At 44.0% G+C, this 20,767-nt stretch overlaps 1 protein-coding gene across 5 annotated transcripts in view; it reads left to right on the plus strand.

Annotated features, from left to right (window-relative positions):
* USP9X (ubiquitin specific peptidase 9 X-linked) overlaps window positions 1-20,767 on the plus strand; it is a 187,437-nt gene that overhangs the window by 77,685 nt on the left and 88,985 nt on the right. For all 5 annotated transcript variants that reach the window (XM_075589698.1, XM_075589696.1, XM_075589700.1 and 2 more), the window contains 7 exons: window positions 11,374-11,519; window positions 12,394-12,473; window positions 12,968-13,080; window positions 14,877-15,095; window positions 16,709-16,824; window positions 18,331-18,582; window positions 19,031-19,169. In XM_075589698.1, the coding sequence (XP_075445813.1) occupies window positions 11,374-11,519; window positions 12,394-12,473; window positions 12,968-13,080; window positions 14,877-15,095; window positions 16,709-16,824; window positions 18,331-18,582; window positions 19,031-19,169 (1,065 nt within the window). The remainder of the gene's footprint in view (window positions 1-11,373; window positions 11,520-12,393; window positions 12,474-12,967; window positions 13,081-14,876; window positions 15,096-16,708; window positions 16,825-18,330; window positions 18,583-19,030; window positions 19,170-20,767) is intronic.

The raw sequence follows: 20,767 nt of genomic DNA on the forward strand, positions 1-20,767 counted from the left end.
ATAATGAAGGCAAGAAACCACATCATTTGTACTCCCCAGCCTATCAGCAATGACACTGCCAATTGTCTTGTTCTGTGCTGAAGGTTTCAGTCCCTACGGTATATGCAGGTTATAAAGGCTCCACGCAAATACGGTTCTTGGTAGTCCTTATTTTTATATATTGTTTTGCCACCACCTATTACCAGAGGGAAACCCCTGAGCTGTAATAGAGAGACAAAAAAAAATGCAGCCAAAAGCAAATAAAACCTATTTTCTCTCCCTTTTTTTTTTATGACAGCAGCTTTTATTGGGGAACAGTTTGTGCCACTGGAGATAAAAATATTGTACTTGTTCTGTAAAATCCCATATAAAGGAAGGCCACTTTACTGTAGCAGTTCATGTATGCGCACACACATTGGATGCAATAGAAGCTCTCTGATTGGCTTACAGGAAGTCACATGTGGAGACCGTCTGCAAAAATCAAAATCTACTGACTACAAGAATTTTGGCAGCGCTGCCGCTCCTTCGCACCATCGCTGTCATGTCCACTATAAGCGACGGCGACAATGCATTTGTTTTGACGCCGCGTCGCTGTCGCCGGCACTATAAGTGTAGCCTGAGGCATGTGCTCACAAGTGATATTTGTATTCACTGTACAATGGAGGATTTGTCACATTTTTACCCACCATAACTTATATAATGTGACGAAAAAAATAGATGCAGACCATATGTGTAAAAATAAATTAAATAAATGCAATGATATTTATATAAGGTGGTGTTTAGAGGCTTTGAAATATGAAACTGGGATGTGTCGTTATTTCCCAGAATCCCTGTCGGCAGTGGAAGCATTGTATGCTAAGAGATAATGAGAGACAGGGTTGTGGGCGTATCTCAGGCTACGCTTATAGTGCCGGCAACGTCAGGCTACAGTTGCTGGAAAAATCAAATTGAGATGACTTCCAGCGATTGCGACCAAGCCGTCGCGCTTAATATATGCGCACGCGACGGCGGCAATGCATTTGTTTTGACGCGACGTCTCCGGCACTATAAGCGAGCCTGAGTCATGTGCATGTGCTCACAAGTGATATTTTTATTCACTGTACAGTGTAGGATTTGTCAAATTTTTACCCACCATAACTTATATAATGTGACGAAAAAATAGATGCAGGCCATGTGTGTAAAAATAAATAAAATGAATGCAATGATATTTATATAAGGTGGTGTTTAGAGGTGCGGTGTCACTTAGCAACAATGGTACGCGATGCAGGGAAAGCAGCCACCACTATCTTAGGCAGAGCTAATACTACCAACGCGGCTGCGCGCGACTGAGCGCACTCCTGCAGCCCCAACGATCTGTGAACTTGGCTGCAGGAGGTTGGGGAAGCGTGGTGAAGACTGTTTGCCCTTATTGGTTGAACCAGCTCACGTGACGTTGACGTTACGCAGCAGCCGCCTGAGAAGACGATGTTTGTCTCCTCAAAACGCTGCTGCGTCAATGCGCCTCTTTGCCTGCAGGTACGTGGTTAACTGATATAGCTAATTACAGAAGTATGCCTGACGCGCATGCAGCACTATAAGATTGTCCTTAAGTTGATACATTTATAGTGACGCTAGACTCCCCAAGTTTAGCATGGTGGTTGAAGTATTTTTGTAAGCTGAAGGTTTGTGGGTTCCATACTACAGACTCTTACAGTTGTGTTTTAGCTTCCATAAATCCTGCATAATTTATCTCACCTCTCCCGACCAGAGTGCAAGATATGTACTGTGAGGATTCCACGCCACTGGTTGCTGCATGATTTGTTGCTGGAATAAAGTTAGAAAGAACCTTGGCATTGAAAAGCTTCACACACACAACTTGCTTGTTACTTTTGTAAATACTGTATGTGATTTTCAGAACTTGAAAACTGGAATTAAAGGCATACATTCCTGGAACACTGCAGAAATGCTTCCTTAATGGTTTCCAGAAGTAGAGTAGCTGACAGTAGGTAGACTTCTGCAGGCTAGCATGGATGTTTGTTGGTTTTTTTTTCTGACGATGTTGAATGAGTTGCACTGAATTTTGGAGAGCTCCTTGAGTAGAATCTTTTGTGAAATACCATTCGTACCTGTTGCATACTGTGTATGTATATAAACACACATACATTAGTTTTGTTTTACAGTGGCTTTTTGTCGCTCCCTTTCGCGTGCTCTTTCCTCTTCCTTAAAAAAAAAAAAAAAAAAAAAAAAAAATGTATTGCTTTGTGATTTTTTTTCCCTTCAGTTTCTCAGACAATGTTTTGTGACTGCTTTTCTACTTTTCAAAAAAAAAATCTGAAAATGGCTGTTGTGTAGACAATTGGTTTCCGCTTGCTAATGTTGTAGGTCAAACCTGCAAACATTGTAATAATGAATATTCCACAATACATTGTGGTCTATATTCAACCCTTTTCAGTGTTTAATGATGTCCAGTGAATGTTACAGGGCGGGTACTGTAGTGGTGGTTTGACGTTACCTGAACATCATACTTTTTGAAGTGAAACTTCTTTAGTGGCACCTATTCTGATGGGGTAAAACGAGAGAGATGGGGGACAAATGTGAAACGAAAGTGACGTCACGGCTCCCCCATCCCTCCCTCCCATGCCTGCTGTGACATGCCACCGCCGCTCCTAACGGCCACCGTTCCCCCAACGCACCCGCTGTGACATATCGCCGCCGGCGCCGCTCCTAACGGCTGCTGTTAACCCCACACGTCCGCTGCCATGGGTGTACAAAGATGGCTGGCACAGAGCTTCCGGTGCTGCGGGTGTGGGTGTAGTTAGATGGCGGAAGCCCCGCAAGTCCTCCGGCTGTGAGAGGAGCCGCTGCTCAGCCTCTCTCCTCCCTAACTCCGCTTCCCCTTCCCTGTGTCCCGCTGACTGAGCGCCGCCGGGGGCTGGAGGAGGAGAGCCGCCATTCCCCCCACACGTCCACACAGACATGGGAGGTTGAGGCGCATGCGCAGATTTGACCGCCGGGTCCCTCAGGTTGACTCAGACAGAGCCGCCGTGGGTCCGCAGCTCTGCCTGCCTTTGAGGGGGGGGGGGAGGAGAGACTCAGACAGAGCCGCCGCGGGTCCGCAGCTACGCCTGCGGTGGGGGGAGTCAGGAGAGAGGGTGCAGGACACAGAAAGAGAGACACTGACGCACACGCACACACACACACACACATATACACATATACATATATACACATATACACATATACACATACACACACTGACTGCCACACACACACACACACACTGACTGACACACACACACACACTGACACACACACACACACACACACACACACACACACACACACACACACACACACACACACACTGACACACACACACACACACACACACACCACACATACTGACACACACACACTGACTGACACACACACACACACACACTGACACACACACACTGACACACACACACTGACACACACACACACACACACACACCACACATACACTGACTGACACACACATACACACTGACTGACACACACACACACACTGACTGACACACACACACACTGACTGACACACACTGACTGACACACACACACACGCACACACTGACTGGCACATACACTGACTGATACGCACCCACACTGACTGATACGCACGCACACTAACTGACACACATACGCACGCACACTGACTGACACACTGACTGACTGACTGACACACACACACACACACACACACACACACACTGACTGACACACACACACACACACTGACTGACACACACTGACTGACACACGCACACACGCACACACTGACTGGCACACACACTGACTGATACGAACGCACACTGACACATACGCACGCACACTGACTGACACATACGCACGCACACTGACTGACACATACGCACGCACACTGACTGACACACATACGCACGCACACTGACTGACACACATACGCACGCACACTGACTGACACACATACGCACGCACACTGACTGACAAACATACACTCACTGACTGACACACATACACTCACTGACTGACACACATACACACACTGACCGACACAGAGAGACATTCACACAACACAGAGAGAGAGACATTGACTGACACACACACACATTGACTGACACACACACACATTGACTGACACACACACACATTGACTGACACACACACACATTGACTGACACACACACACATTGACTGACACACACACACACACACACACACACACACACACACACACACACACACACACACACACACACACACACACACACACACACACACACACACACACACACACACATTCACACACATTGACACACACACACACACACACACACACACACACACACACACACACACACACTGACTGACACACTGACTGACACACTCACACACACACTGACTGACACACTCACACACACACTGACTGACACACTCACACACACACACTGACTGACACACATGCACACACTGACTGACACACATGCACACACTGACCGACACATATACACACTGACCGGCACAGATACAGGCACTGACTGACACACACACACACAAGCAAACACACATACATACTCTCTGACTGACACACATACATACTCACTGACTGACACATACACTGACTGACACATGTGTGCCGAGCACGCGCGTTATAAGTCAATTTCTGTGACAAAAGTCAAAGAAGTTTCACTTACTATGCGCGTGCACAGCACACACAGCTTTTTTTTTTCATTGTTTGGATCAGTCAAAAGCTTTATTGAAGGCCATGATCGAAAATTTATTGAAATGTATGTTTTTGTAATATACATAACTGTACCCCAGGGGTGTGCGAACTGGGTTTTTTGGGGGGGGGCGGAGGGGTGCAGCGATTCCAGAGGCCCCGCGCTCTTCCCCAGGGCAGTTAAATGCTTGGGGACCGTGTGAGGCCAATGCAACCTCAAATTATCGTGATTCCGTAGGCTTCTGTACGCGGCATCAAGTGACGGTGCGGGGTCACGTGACATCACATGACCTGCTGCGTAATTTGACACCGGGTCACAGGAAGTGGGGGCGCTGGGGCTGGAACTCAGTGGGGCTGCAGCTCAAACTTTGCGCACCCCTACTCTACCCCATTCTACCGTGCTCATTCACCCTTTGCTGTGTGTATTTTAGTATATGCAACTGAAACAATCCTAGGTTAATCCCATAAATGAATCCTGTCTCATTCACCCCTTAATTAAATGAAGCTTTCACACCTAGGCAGGGAACACCCTGTGTAGAAAAACCATCTGTTTGAATGTGCCTCACATGTGCTAATTAAGCAGGCTGAACTGTCAGGTGACACAGGCATAGCAGCCTTTCGGCTGTCTGCAGCCCATCTCCAAGTAGCACATTGTAAGTAGCAAGAAAACTGAAGTTTAAAAAGGAGTGGACAACACCTACTGGCCCTGATTCCTGGATTTTATCTACGCTGGAAAGGAGGATATTATCTACTCCAGACAGCACATCTCAGAACTTTACTATTGCTGTGATGCCACCTCTGCTATTTATATTTGCTATGACCTCACTTCTTTTCAAATTATGCACTTCTTTGTGCCAGCCTCATTATGTCTCTAAGGCCTCGGTCCCGCTGCGCTCGTTGGCGCGGGCGGCCACACGCAAGTTCCCCACCAGCAGGGGAATCCTGCGGAGCCGGTCCCCCCTGGCTGCACAGCTTACTACACGCTGTGGCGCGTCAGCCGCTAGGGGACACAAGAAAATGGTGATGTCTAGCGGTGACGTGTCACGTGGTGTGGCTGTGAGCCAATGGGGAGGGGAGGCTTCGGGAGGAGGAGAGGCTTGGGGGAGCGGGGAGGAGTGTGGAGTGAAAGCGTGAGTGCCTGTCTGTGTGTCATATCGCGGTCTGTGTGGGCCTGAGTGCGTGAGTGCCTGCCTCTGTCTGTGTGTGTGTGTGTATGAGTGCGTGAGTGCCTGCCTGTGTGTGTGTGTATGTATGTATGAGTGCCTGCGTGTGTGTGTGTTTAATACTTAACATCAGCAGCTCCCTCCTGCAACCTGTGGAGGGAGGGGGGGGAGAGTAGCGGGTCCCTCCGCTCAAGCCACGCCCCCCCCCTCCCTGTCAAACCTCCCACTCCCGCCCACCTCCCGCTCCGGCTCCCGCTCCCTACAGACCGCATATCGCGGTCTGTGTATGTCAGCGCACCGCCTGTATGCAGTGCGGGCGCGCTGACTCTGGGAGCGGGGCCTTAGCCTAACTCTATTCATATACCTCAATCCCTCCTTCCTTCGCCACTTCTCAGTTCACATGAACTACTTTCTTACATGCGCCCTCTGACACTACACAGCTATATCCCCTGCACCAACCCCTGCAGCAAATTACACCCCATCAAATCGTCCTCACACATTCTCTTTCTGTCCATGCTTCTCCTCCTTGCTTCTGGGGATATCTCTCCCAATCCCGGTCCCTGCCTTATTCCTACATGCTCTCGTCCTCGCCTGCCAAATGCAACTTCTACTCCTTCTGGTGTCAACCCCTCCAACCTCATACCCATCCCCTGCCACACTCCCTCCTCTCTCCCTTTCTCCTGTGCTCTTTGGAATGCATGCTCCCTCTCTAACAAGTTCCTCTCTGTGCATAACTTATTTCTCTCTAACTCTCTGCTCCTATTTGTTATAACGGAGACCTGGCTCACTCAGTCTGACTCTGCTCTGGAAGCTAGGGCCCTCTCTTATGGTGGCCTTTCTTTCTCCCACACTCCGCACCTTGATGGCAGGAGTGGAGGCGTGGGGCTACTCCTCTCCTCTCTGTCATTACTGTACCCTTCCTCTTCCTCCCTCACTTGCTTTTTCCTCCTTTTTGAGGCTCAAACTGTCCAGATCTTGTCTCCTCTCCCTGTCCACGTGGTGGTCATCTATCGCCCACCTACCTCTGCTCATCCCCCTTCTGCCTTTCTCTCTCACTTTGAATCCTGGCTCTTTCTTCCTCTCCCCAGACTCCCCTGTTCTTCTCCTTGGGGACTTCAACTGCCACATTGATGACCCCTCTCTCCCTTGGACTGCCCGTTTTTTCTCTCTAACCTCTTCTTTTGGCCTTCAACAGTGGACTGCAGCCAGCACCCACAAGGATGACCAACTACCTAGACCTGGTTTTCACTAAAAAAAATTCTCTCACCGATTTTCTCCATTTCACCCTTTCCTCTCTCTGACCATCATCTCATTTTTTCTCTCTCTTTCTCTCTCTTTCTCTCTCTTTCCCTCTCTCTCTTTCCCTCTCTCTCTTTCCCTCTCTCTTTCCCTCTCTTCCTCCCCATGGTTTTGCAGAAACCTGCGCTCTATTAACCTACTAGCCTTTGATTCCACTTTACGCTCCTCCCTCTCCTCTCTCAGCTCTGCTACAGACCCTGACAACCTGGTCAGGAACTACAACTCTGCCTTATCCTCCTTTCTTGATCTACAAGCCCCGCTTTCTCTCTGCCGTCCTCAACCTCCTAACCCCAGACTCTGGCTAAATTCCCACACGCGCATGCTGCGTTCCTCCACTCGTTCCTCTGGAGGAAATCTCTCACTCTCGCAGACTTCCTTCACTACAAATTTATGCAATCGTGTTTCAACTCTGCCCTCTCTCAAGCTAAACAAACCTACTTTTATTGATTATTCGACACGCTCAGGTCTAACCCACGCCGACTCTTCTGTCTTTGACTCTACTCAAACCACCCTCAGTTGCCTCTTCTTCTTCCTCCTCCTCCATCTCACCTCAGGACTTTGCTGACTATTTTAAGGAAAAGGTGGAATCCACACGTTACAACAGTGGGGCGCCCCCCCTTGGGGGCGCAATATTATTTAGGGGGGGGGGGCCTGGCTGCGTGTGGCGAAACCTGGGGCCCGGCAGAGCTGTGCATGGGCGGCTAAGCTCCGTGCTGCCGTTTCTCTGTGCTGTCTGCCTGCAGCGGGGGCGTCTCCTTGCTGCGGGGGCGGGGCTTTCCCTGCACACAGACCAGCCCATCTCCTTCTCCTGTCACCCGCCCCAGTTTTCAGCAGCACATGGGGGGGACAGGAGCAGGCTTAGTACTTTCTCCCCCCCCCCCAGGTGAAAATGTGCGTGTGTTGTCTGTGTTGGTTGTGATTGAGTTTGTCTTGTCTGTGATTTTGTGTGTTGTCTGTGTTGTGATTGTGTGTTGGATGTGATTGTGTTGTGTGGGTGTTGTGATTGTGTGGGTGTTGTGATTGTGTGTGTGTTGTCTGTGTTGGTTGTGCTGTGGGTGTTGTGATTGTGTGGGTGTTGTGATTGAATGCAGCGGTGCACAAGCTGGGGGGGGGCGCAAGATTATTTAAGGGGGCGTGCAGCGAAACCTGGGTGCGCGGCCAGCAGACGCTGTGCGCGGGAGGGCGAAAAAGCTGTGTGCGGGCGGCCAAGAAGATGTGCGCGGGCGGTCAGCCTAGGGCTGCGTCCATAGACACTGCAGCCGTGCGGAGGCTGAGGGAAAGCGGGTGCTTTCCCTGGCCTTAGTACGAGCGCCGTCCGGGGGCGTGTGTATGGGCGGGCCAGTGACGTCACGGAGTTGGTTCGCCATCATTCGGCGAACCGCTCACGTGAGAAATCAGGTTTGACTGATTTCATGAGCATCGCGCGCCCCCTCCCACTTTCGCCCACACGCTGTATAAACGCGATCACTAAAGGCAGTCTGATCGCTCAGGTGTGCCCGATGTATGGACGCAGCTGAAGATGTACAGGTGGCGGCCACGGGATGGGGTGTGTGCGCACGCGCGGGGGCTTCGGAGGTACAGGGGAGGAACACGCCCGAGCGCTGTTATGTCAAACGCTCCTCCTTCCGGTGTCTGCCCTGCAATAGTGCTGTATTCCTGCTCTCCTCCGCTGGCAACCTGCTTTGCTGCGATCCTCTGCTTGTGAAAGGGTGGGCTGCCACTATATCAATCATACTATGAATGTATGAATGTACAGAAATAAATTAAAGAAAAAAAAAAGAAAAAAAGCTTGTGCTTGCAAAATTATGCAGGACACGCTGTGCTCATGCTTGAAGAGTTGGTGATGTTACCGCTCCCAGAGGCAGCGTGGACGCAGCCTAATTTTGCGAACGCAGCCTAATTTTGCAAGCACGAGCTGTTGAAATATGTAAGTATTTAGGCATAGTTGTATTTCATTGTATACCGTTTAATAAAGGTTTTATTTTTATTTTTATGTGATTTTGATTAAATCAGGCAGGGGGGCCCGAAAAATTTCATGGATAAAAAGGTGGGCTCGGCATAAAAAGTTTGCTCACCCCTGCGTTAGAACATCCCCTCTGTTTCCTCCTCCCATCCTACACCTCTTCCTAACTCTCCTCCTGCCTTCCTTGACTCTTTTTTTTTTTTTGCACTGTCTCAGAGGAGGATGTGTCCCTGTTGATCTCCTCTTCTCCCTCTCCCACTTGCCCTCTTGATTCCATTCCCTCCCATCTCCTAAAACCTCTTGGTCCTACTATAATACCTACGCTCATACACATTTTTAACTCCTCCCTCTACTCTGGTACCTTTCCATCCTCCATCAAGCATGCAACAGTTATACAATTACTCAAAAGCAGCAAGCTTAACCCTACCTGTCTTTCAATCGCCCTGTCTCCCTCCTGCCTTTTGCCTCTAAACTCCTTGAACGTCTTGTTTTCTCTCACTTGCACCACTTTTCTCTCCTAGACCCTCTACAATCTGGCTTCCGCACTGCTCACTCGACTGAAACAGCCCTCACTAAAATAACTAATGACCTCCATGCTGCCAAAGACAGAGGTCATTACACTATTACTCGACCTCTCTGCAGCATTTGATACCGTGGACCACCCTCTTCTCCTTCACATTCAACATACATATGTATTCGTAACAAGGCTCTATCCTGGATCTCCTCCTACCTCTCCCATCGTACATTCAGGGTCTCTTCTGCTAACACCTCCTCCTCCTCTATCAATCTCACTGTGTGGGTACCCCAGGGCTCTGTCCTGGGACCTCTTATCTTTTCTCTACACACTTTCTGTAGGTGACCTAATAACATCTCTTAGGTTTAAATATCACCTCTATGCTGATGACACACATCAACTTTTCAACCCCCGACATTACACCTGCTGTACAAACCAAAGTTTCTGAATATCTTTCTGCGATATCATCCTGGATGGCCCTCCGCCGCCTTAAACTTAACATGGCAAAAACAGAGCTCCTCATACTTCCTCCCAAACCTGGCCCTACTACCTCCTTCCACATTACTGTTGGAAGTACGATCATTCACTCAGTAGCCCAAGGACGCTTTTCTAAAACCTGTCGCTTTTTCCTCCGCAATATAACAAAGATACGCCCTTTCCTCTGTTGCTCGACTGCTAAAACTCTGACTCAGGCCTTCATTCTCTCCCATCTTGATTACTGTAACCTCCTGCTGTCCGGCCTTCCTGCCTCTCACCTGTCTCCCCTACAATCTATCCTAAACGCTGCTGCCAGAATGACTCTACTCTTTTCTAAATCTGTTTCGGCATCTCCCTGCTCAAATCACTCTTCCGGCTTCCGATCAAATCCCGCATCTCGCACACAATTCTCCTCCTCACTTTTTTAAAGCTTTACACTCTTCTGCCCCTCCTTACATCTCATCCCTAATTTCTCGCTATGCTCCATCCCGACTTGCGTTCTGCTCAAGGATGTCTTCTCTCTACCCCCTTTGTATCTAAATCCCTCTCCCGCCTTAAACCTTCCTCACTGACTGCCCCACACCTCTGGAATGCCCTTCTCCTCAATACCCGACTAGCACCCTCTATATCCACCTTTAAGACCCACCTTAAGACACACTTGCTTAAAGAAGCATATGAGTAGCACCGTGGATAATACTAGACACATGATACATAAATCTTAGCCCCCTGCAGACGCACTTACCAGAATACCCTTCCACTCTCTGTACGTTCTTTCTAATTACCAATTAGATTGTAAGCTCCTCGGAGCAGGGACTCCTCTTCCTAAATGTTACTTTTATGTCTGAAGCACTTATTCCCGTGACCTGTTATTTATATGTGTTATTTATGATTGTCGCGTATTACTACTGTGAAGCGCTATGTACATTAATGGCGCTATATAAATAAAGACATACAATACATGGGGTAAAAACAGGCACAGCCTGTGAAAGCAAATCTCTCTTCAGATTTATAACTGAACCCTTTATTTTAACAACTGTAGCATGTCAGGGTGCTCATATACAGAGTCTACCCTGTATAAATATATATATATATATATATTTTTTTTTTAAGTGAATGAGATTATTGGTTAAATAATTGCTCTTGTGCAACAACGTTGATTGATTACGATAACGGTATCCAACTTTACATATGTAGTATATCATATGTAAATTTTCTATCATTTTTTACGTTGACGCGATTTTGTTTCTTTCTGTTGCAGACCTCCTCACCTGATTCTTCCAATGAGAATTCCCCAGTCAGCCCTCCAGACGAGCAGGGTCAAGGGGATGCACCACCTCAGCTTGAAGATGAGGAGCCTGCTTTTCCTCACACCGACTTGGCCAAGTTGGATGACATGATCAACAGGTAATAAATATGGTATTCTGAGTTTATCTTCATCTTTTTGTCGCAGTCTAAATGAAGATAGTGCATTTTGTTTTGCTCTTCTATATTGGTCTTGAAAACCCAGGGAAAATGGAATCCCTTCTGTTGACGGTCTTCTAGTCAGTCGAGAAATATTTGTCTATAATTTCCACGGCTTCCTTTAAAACGGCTCCAATTTTTAAATGTTCTGAGTATTTTCATACCACAGTCAACGATCACTGCAACTTTGGAATTGCTATAATATAATTTAGTTTGTTTAGTAGTAGCCCCCAATGGAATCGGTATGTGTTAAAGTTATTGATGATGTACAAGATATTTGATTTTCTCTAGCGGCTCCCTTTGTCCATCTCAACACGCAGAGTTGTTGGCTCAGGAGAACCCTCAATGACTAGCCATGCATACCAATGCACCAAACCCTCGGTGGTCCTTCCATTGTCATAATTAAATCACAGGGTGCTCCCTCTGAGTTTGTGGGAGAAAGAGTCGAACACTTGAAGGTTACATTGAAAAAATGTCTTGCATTAGGAAAAATCCTAAAACAAGCCATTATGTCCATATTGGCTTATTCACTCCATGTCCCTCTCGTTGCCAGTGAACGAAGAAAGTCAGTGCTTCAATAAAACTGCTAAACCAGGTTGTCTTCAAGTAGGCAACGATAAAAAAAGCAGGTGTTATTTTCAGTGAAACTGAGTAGAACCAGGAGAACTGTATGTTTTCCTTTTCTAATGTACAGTTTTATTAAATTGGAAAAATAAGTAGAATGCGTCATACAAAATGATACATTTCTCGACGTGATGGAGGGCTATGAGGCAGATACTGAAATATGTTTGAACTCCTATTTTATCTTTTTCTTCAGACCCCGCTGGGTAGTTCCAGTTTTGCCGAAAGGTGAATTAGAAGTTCTTCTAGAAGCTGCTATTGATCTTAGTAAAAAAGGTAAGGCTTTTATGCGCACACTAATTTTAATCTAAGATGAAGGGAGAAATACATTTCTGTTTATCTGTAAAATTGCAAGTTTTAAACATTTCACATACAATAAGAATCAAAGATGTATTCTGTTGATTTAAGGGAACATTATGCCTTTTATATACCAGACAATAGTGCGTCACTGTAAGACGAAAAGATAGAATGTTGGTGTTTGCATCATCAGACATGACCAGGGTTATGTCTAAAGGATTCGTAAAATAGACATCGTCACTAACTGATGAAGTGAATTATTTTTTCGACACTGCTTTTCTTTTTTGCACGAGAATTTAAATGAAATGTAGCTTCCCTGTATTTAAAATGTATTTAAAATGCACAAAGAAATGGTGCAGATTATTTATAGGTTTAATTGCCGTTATGTAAAAAGTTGATCTGAAATCAATTTAGCATAAAACAAAAACATTGCGTTGAAATATTGCGGGGGGGGTTTTTTTCTCCCCATGTAGGCCTTGATGTGAAAAGTGAAGCATGCCAACGATTTTTTCGAGACGGGCTAACAATATCTTTTACAAAAATCCTCACTGATGAGGCAGTGAGTGGCTGGAAGTTTGAGATTCATGTGAGTATTATGTGCACTTGTCATTCTCTGCTGAACATACTGGTTCTAAGGGATTTTATTACTCCCCAATGTACCTGCACACAGGTTTGTGCAGAAACCTGGTCTGGTTTCCGGACACTGAGCAGAGGTTTGAGAAGCACTTAGGAGCATTGCCTTGCCAGAGCTTTCTTGAGTCCAGGGTTCTGGCATGTGATAATGCATTTCGACTAAACAGCCAAAGCTGGATACTTGTGTTTATCATGTACGGATGCATGTACTTTAGCTTGGCCTTCGCCAGGGCATTTTTTCGGTGCAAATCTAAAGGAAATAAGGCATTTCTTAAAACTATTTCTTTAACATCTAAGACATTTCTTATAAACACATTTATTTTTTGGGTTTTCTTCTCTGGCCATATTATCCAGATCTATTGAGTCACTTGGGCAGCAAAATAATGATTTCCTATAAAGGAAATGGGAACGTGTATGAAGGCAAAAGTGGAGCAATTATGGGGCAAAAAATGTGCCCCCTATTTATCAAAGAAAAGAATGCCATTGAATCAGTAGGACTTTTATTTATTTTTTAAACTTGCATTTTATTGAAAACATAAATTTACATACAGATAAATACAATTACAATTGGGGACAAAAATAAGGACTTTTTCTTTGATGCATCTGGTGCACCACTTTTGTATTGATACATAGACCCAATTGTGTCTATTTCCAGAGATCTCAAAATTGCAAATGTGCATCGCTTAAGAAGTAAGGTAATATTAACAGCAAATGCATTTTAATGGTATAACAAATTACGTATTCTACATTGGATTAAAAGAAAACAATGGTTTATTTTCCTACATCAAGCCCTCCCTATGATTACTGATATATTCCAGTAGGTGTGAGCTACCTCGGACCGCAATCAGATGGCATTTGTTGGTTAGAAGAGGATGTCACTATATGGAGCTGTTCATGCAGACGTTGCCCCATTGTGCTCAGATCAATCTTCAAATCTGATTTGTCAGAAGTGTGAAAATAACCAGATAGTCAAACCCAACCACCTTTTTGCGTCTGTCCTAGTACCATGATTAGCAGTCAGTGAAGAGAAGCTTGGAGAGAGGATGTGTCGTAAGAAGTACTCCTGGTGACAATTTTTTTGGAGTTTTTTTTTTTTATGTTTGAAGCAGGGGGTCTCCGGAGCTGAGCCCCATTCATTTCAACTCCGGGACCCCATGCTTTAAGAGATACGTACCTTGGAGGGGATGCGGTTAGCAACCTAGACGGGGCTATCTATATGGCATCTTTAAATGTCCTGTAGGCAAATAGGAAGCCGTGACGTCATCCTATGCGGCTTCCTATTGTCCCACATGACGCAGGACATTTTAAACTGTGCAGCGATACCAGCACCCCTTCCGAGGTAAGTATCTCGTGAAGCAGGGAGTCCCCACAGCTGAAAACAACTCGATTCAGCTCCGAAGACTCCCTGCTTCAAATATATATTTAAAAAGTGTTGCCAAAGATCTTCAAACAAGTGTGATAATTATAATTGTAGTGTTTTGGTGGTGTTTTAAGGCTGTCCCCACATAACTGGTCTGAAACAGAATTTCCATAATGAAGAATAAAACAATGATACAGTTTGAATTAATTTTTCATCTCTCATATTATTTAGAATCGCCTTCATGATAGCTACTGCTTTCTTCCCATCTGTATGGGTATTGGTCTTACTTCCAGTCCTGCATATGGATTTTTACAGTATTTATTCACAGGAATCTTTAGTGTGAAGAGCAACATCTGTTCATTATTTGTTCTTTTCTTTGCCCCAAACAGAGGTGTATCATTAACAACACTCATCGCCTGGTGGAGCTAAGTGTGGCCAAGCTTTCCCAAGATTGGTTTCCTCTTCTTGAACTTCTTGCTATGGCCTTAAATCCTCATTGCAAATTTCATATCTATAATGGTACACGTCCGTCTGAGACCGTTCCAGCTGGGGTTCAATTGGCGGAAGACGAGCTGTTTGCCCGTCCTCCTGACCCTCGTTCGCCAAAGGTGAGGCAACTAATAGCTTAACGTAGTGTGTCGGTTACTCAGTGTTGCTCTTCAGTGTATTAATAAGCGTGAAGAAGATCGTACAGCACGTTTTTGTACTCCCAAGCTGTGTGAGACTTTATCATTCATATAAAATGGACTTTGTAAAAGAAGCTACAGTCCGAACGCCATATGGAGACACGGATTGGCTCAAGATCGGAAAGGGCACACGCCAAAGATGCATTCTGTCACCAGCAGCTTTCAACATGTACGCAGAAGCTGTCATGCGGCAAGCAGACCTTTGAGTCCCAGGTGGGTGTGAAAGTAGGCGGCAGAAACATCAAAACCTCTGATACGCAGACGATACTGAAAACAAGAAGGATCTCGAACATCTAATCATGAAAGTCAAAGAAGAAAGTGAGAAGGTTGGGTTGCACCTGATGAAGTGGTTAAAGATTTCATCTTCATTGGCTCCAAAATTGATCGTGATGGCAACTACACCCCTGAGATTAAGAGACGGTTGGCACTTGGAAGAAATGCGATGATCAGTATCATCTGGAATAGTAAAGACATCAGCTTGGCAACTAAATGCAGATTGGTCAGTGCGATTGTTTTCCCAATAGCAATGTATGGCTGCGAAACCTGGACTCTGGCAAAGGCAGATAGGCGAAGGATTGATGCAATTGTGATGTTGGAGACGTCTGCTGCGTATTCCGTGGACAGCCAGAATAACGAACCAAGCAGTCCTGGAGTGGACCAAACCGTTAATCTCAATGGAGGCCAAAATAACAAAGCAAAAGCTATCCTACGTTGGTCACTTCATGCAAAGCAAGTCGCTTGAGAAGGACGTCATGCTTGGAATGACTGATGGTAAAAGAGGAAGAGGCCGCCAAAGAACTCGCTGGCTATATACCATCAAGAAAGATACCGGGTTGAATATAGCAGAATTGAAAGAAGCCGCGAGAGATCGGAAGACATTGAGCACACTGATCCATAGAGTGGCTGAGAGTCGTACTCGGCTGAACGGATAGAGAGAGAAACTTGTTATAATATGACCCTCTGCAGTGAGCTTGTGCTTCTATTGAATGGTTCAGACAACCTAGCAAGAACCTTTCCAGAAAGAAACTAAATGTTAATACAATATATTTTTGGGGGGGTGGGGGGGGGTGTAGTATGTTACAACACTGTACAGTAGGGCAAAATGTGGGCAGCATTTTATTTTTGGGTATGTGTAATTAAATGTCAACCCCCTGAACCGTGAAAACATGTGCAAATCTGCCCCAGTAGACACACATGCGTGGTAAGCCTGTGGGTGAGGGAAGAGATGCATACGAACAAAGTGTGTGAGAGAAGTGCTTTCACAACATCTCTACTTTCATCCGATGCATTGGACAGGCAACGTAGCCAAAATCTCTTTAATAATAAATAACAAATAATTTGTTCTATGTCACTGTTTGTATATATAAATAGTATTTGAATTAATATTTGTTGCTTGTCTCCCTGTATTGTGTATTTGTTTTCCAATGTTGTCTTTGTTTTTAAGTATTAATAATGTGAATCTATTAATAGGTAAAATAAAAATAGTGAAATGTTTTTTTTTCCTCTTCTCCGCCCCTCCCCCCTCCCATTTATAGGGTTGGTTAGTAGATCTCATAAATAAATTTGGCACGTTAAACGGGTTCCAGATCCTGCATGATCGCTTTATAAATGGCTCAGCATTGAATGTTCAAATCATTGCAGCTCTCATCAAGTAAGTTTAATGCTTTTTTCTCTCTTTTTTTCCCTCTTTTTTTTAATCTATTTTTTAATATTGGCTATGAATAGACAATTGTGTGCAATGTTTTATGTACATGTGTCTTGAGGTTAATTAAAAATGCAAATAGGCAAACCTAGACCAGCACAGACAAAAGTATCTGCCATGTGACACCGTTGAGGTTGTTGGGAGCAGGTGGAAACCCTATGAGACATGAATGCACTCTTGGTGGCTTCTTGGTCTGCACTTGGTTTGCGCACTCATTTCAAAGTGAATAAGTGCCTTCTAGACACACCGAAGGTTAAAAAAAAAAAAAAAAAATGTAAAAAAAAAATCAACATATATCTAATTTAGAGTGCACACCAGGTTGTAATTGTATTTCTAGCGTGCTAGATTAATGGAAGTGATTAAAACATTACATTTGTTATGATAAATGAAGATAATACAACTAAACCATTTAGAGGGGAGGAGAGGGAATAAAGGTTGTGATCTGATAGGGTAGTCAAATCACAATAATCCCAGTGCCAGGTGAGTATAGAAACAAGACTTCAGTGCTGCTATAAGCAGTACTGTATAGGAGCATGTGGACGAATATTCTTCTCGCATAAATTGCCGACAACTTCTATTTATATTATAAAATATCTAAAAGAAGTAGCAAGGTACTACTACTGGTACTACTTTTAGATACTTTATAATATAACGGTGTGCACTCTAATAGAAAGATACTTGGGTCTCTTACCTATTTGTATTTATATTTAGCGTGTATCCCAACTAAAGCACCCTACCTACGGTTTACATATGTCTATCCTGAGACGTATGGTTTTTCAAATTTGGTTCAAAAAAAAAAAAAAAAAAAAATATCTATCAAATGAAAATGACTAGTCTTGGACCACACAATGTAGTTTAATGTTCTAGTAGCCAAATTCCTATAGAAAATCTATTATTTTCAGGTTGTAATACCTTTTTGGTACCAAAGATGAGTGTTCTTCATAGGTTATAGCTGGGGTGCGCAAAGTTTTGACCCTGTGCTCACCTCCTGGCTCACGCCTCTTCCCCCCCCTCCCTTTCCCGGCTCTGGTGTCAAATGACGTCACGGGGTCAGATTACGCTGGGTTACCATGGCGATGTGTCTCCAAACACAAAGCTGCAGAGACCTTGCGCGGCCCCCGGCATTTAATTTAAATGCCTTGGGGGAGAGCGCGGGACCTCTGTAGCCGCTGTGCTTTCCTGGGTTATAGTGTACAGCTCTATCAAACCTTGTCCAATCTCTACATATGTGCAGTCACATAAAGAAGAGACCCATGGAAAGCGCTCTATGCTATAATTTAGGCTATGGCGATCATGCATTATATTTGACCTTCATCATATTGAATAAAAGACCAACATGATTTTTCTTCTGTTAGTCTGTATTTGGAGAAAAAACACAAATTCTAGAATAATAAAGCTATTTGAATGTATAATTGCATTACTAATCTGTTCTTATTCTTTTGTCTTATTTTTTAGGCCATTTGGACAGTGCTATGATTTTTTAACTTTGCACACTGTCAAGAAATACTTTCTTCCAATTATAGAAATGGTTCCACAGTTTCTAGAAAATTTAACGGACGACGAGCTGAAAAAAGAAGCAAAGAATGAAGCCAAAAACGATGCCCTTTCCATGATTATAAAATCTTTAAAGAGCCTAGCTTCACGAGTACCAGGTCAAGAAGAAACTGTCAAAAACTTAGAAATATTTAGGCTTAAAATGATACTTAGGTGAGTTATTTCATTGGGTTTGTTCTCAGTCTGTTCAAGTGGCAGTCCTTCCTATGATGACCAGTGACCTGTTTAATGGATGAAATGATTGACCACCTTTAAAAACGGTTTAAAGAAAACATGTTGAACATTTGTTTTTGGACTGTTTACATTTTCACGGTAAATAAATGCATTGGATGGCTTTTACCATTTGTATTTAATGTATTTTATTAATTAGGACTATTTGTCAGTCCTCAAGCCACAGGTAAATTGTTCTTTTTGTTTTTGTATTTGTAAAGTATTTATGATGCGATCATTCATAAAATGCATAAGTAACTGATACAGTTGAAATCGATGTTCCCCGCGAAAAACTATTTTCCACAAGATACAAATCATGATACGGTTTTCTTGAGTGATTGAATGCAGTGGTAGGCTGTATAAAAACAATACAATCTCATTTCTGTTACAGGTTGTTACAAATTTCTTCCTTCAATGGAAAAATGAATGCACTTAATGAAGTCAACAAAGTGATATCAAGTGTATCGTACTATACACACCGACATGGAAACCCAGAGGAGGAGGAATGGCTGACCGCAGAACGCATGGCAGTAAGTGCAGCCTGACTATTTGTATTGCAGGCGTTGGACAATATTTGTAAGATGGGTGGCATTGTCTAAGGAAGGGACTGCCACCCAGAAAGTTTACGTTTTTTGTGTAATATAACATTAAGTCAACTTCAGCAATTTTTGCAACTACAGCCTGTGTGCCTCCATTTTTTGGCTATTGTACTGTGTAAGATGGTATGGCTACGGTATTGCTCTTTTTGTAAGCTACTTTAAAGGGGAATTTGCTCTTGCCCGATTTTTGTTCTATCGTTTTAATAAGTGTAGTAGTTCTACAAATTTAAGGCAACTTAACTATCTAAGCTGTCGATCGGTCTGTTCTCCCGTGGTCGATCGGCGCAGAGCCTTCTTCTCAGGGCATGCCTGCCTACTTCAAGAGGAAATGGTATAGCTTCCTCAATGGTTGCTATAGCAACCGAAGGAAGCTTAATACAAAAAAATTATTCAAAAGGGCATAAGAGTGGGGGGAAATGCAGTAAGTATTATCTAATACTACACAACTGATTTTATTTAAAAACAAACAAAAAAAGATATAGGATTTTAAATTAAATACTGGTTTAAAAAAAAAAAGTGGCAGACGCCAAACCAAATGCATGCATAGGACACGTCAGCATACAGCGTGATGTGCCTCTTAGGTTTGAAAGCATTGTGGTACCTGATTGTATGTTGAGCACTTGCCCCTAAGAAACAGATCCCTTGTCTGACATTTGTTTCTGCTTCCTTGTGTACCCTTTTGCAACATTTTGACATTTCAGTGTGTTCTCTCAAGTAGCTCACTAAAAAAAAAAAACACAACCAAAAAAAAACTTGTGTTCATTAAATCACATATACATTGCCCTACATCTGGGATTAATAATCCTTTTAAAGCATATTTTAATAAACAAAATTATCTCATTTTAAATTATATTAATACTCATCCTACTGTAACTTGACTACATTTTTCTACTTGAAACCGTATAATAATGTAAATATTCGACTTTGATTCACTGATGAAGGCGATTGCATGATACCCACAACACTTCTTTCCACATTCTCCCTTTAATAAAAGGGAGATTTAAAGAGATGGGCTTTCTGGGGGTGATCTCAACATAAGGGAAGTTTAATTTTGAAGCATTCCTCTATCTTCTGTTGGAGTTGAATGGTAGAAAGTGTTTCCTGCATGCATGTCGGGCTTGGTGGATATTTTTGAAGCAAACAAGTGATCTCTAGATCTCTATATGATTAGCAGCCTCTGGCAATTATTTGTGCTGCCCCCAATTTTTTATATCGAAATGCTAAGATTATAGTGGACTTGAAAAACAGCGGTTAAGCATTCTTAAGAGTTTGCATTTAATATATTAAGTGTATTGCTTCACTGACGATAAAATCCTTTCATTGCTACAGTGGAAACAACATGTACGTCCTTGTGATTTCAAACCAAATACTCGACCACCACATACGTTACCCTGTTATGGCTGATTTGTTGAGAGTAGAGCATTGTTTCTTATGTTAGCTGTAGAAATTACATGAACCCTTCACCATTAACTGGGGGTGGTAGAGTTTTCTGTCTCTGGAGCTGCACAATGACTGTCACTGTTTTGTGT

This window comes from Ascaphus truei, chromosome 3, assembly GCF_040206685.1.
Source record: "Ascaphus truei isolate aAscTru1 chromosome 3, aAscTru1.hap1, whole genome shotgun sequence".
NCBI lineage: Eukaryota > Metazoa > Chordata > Amphibia > Anura > Ascaphidae > Ascaphus > Ascaphus truei.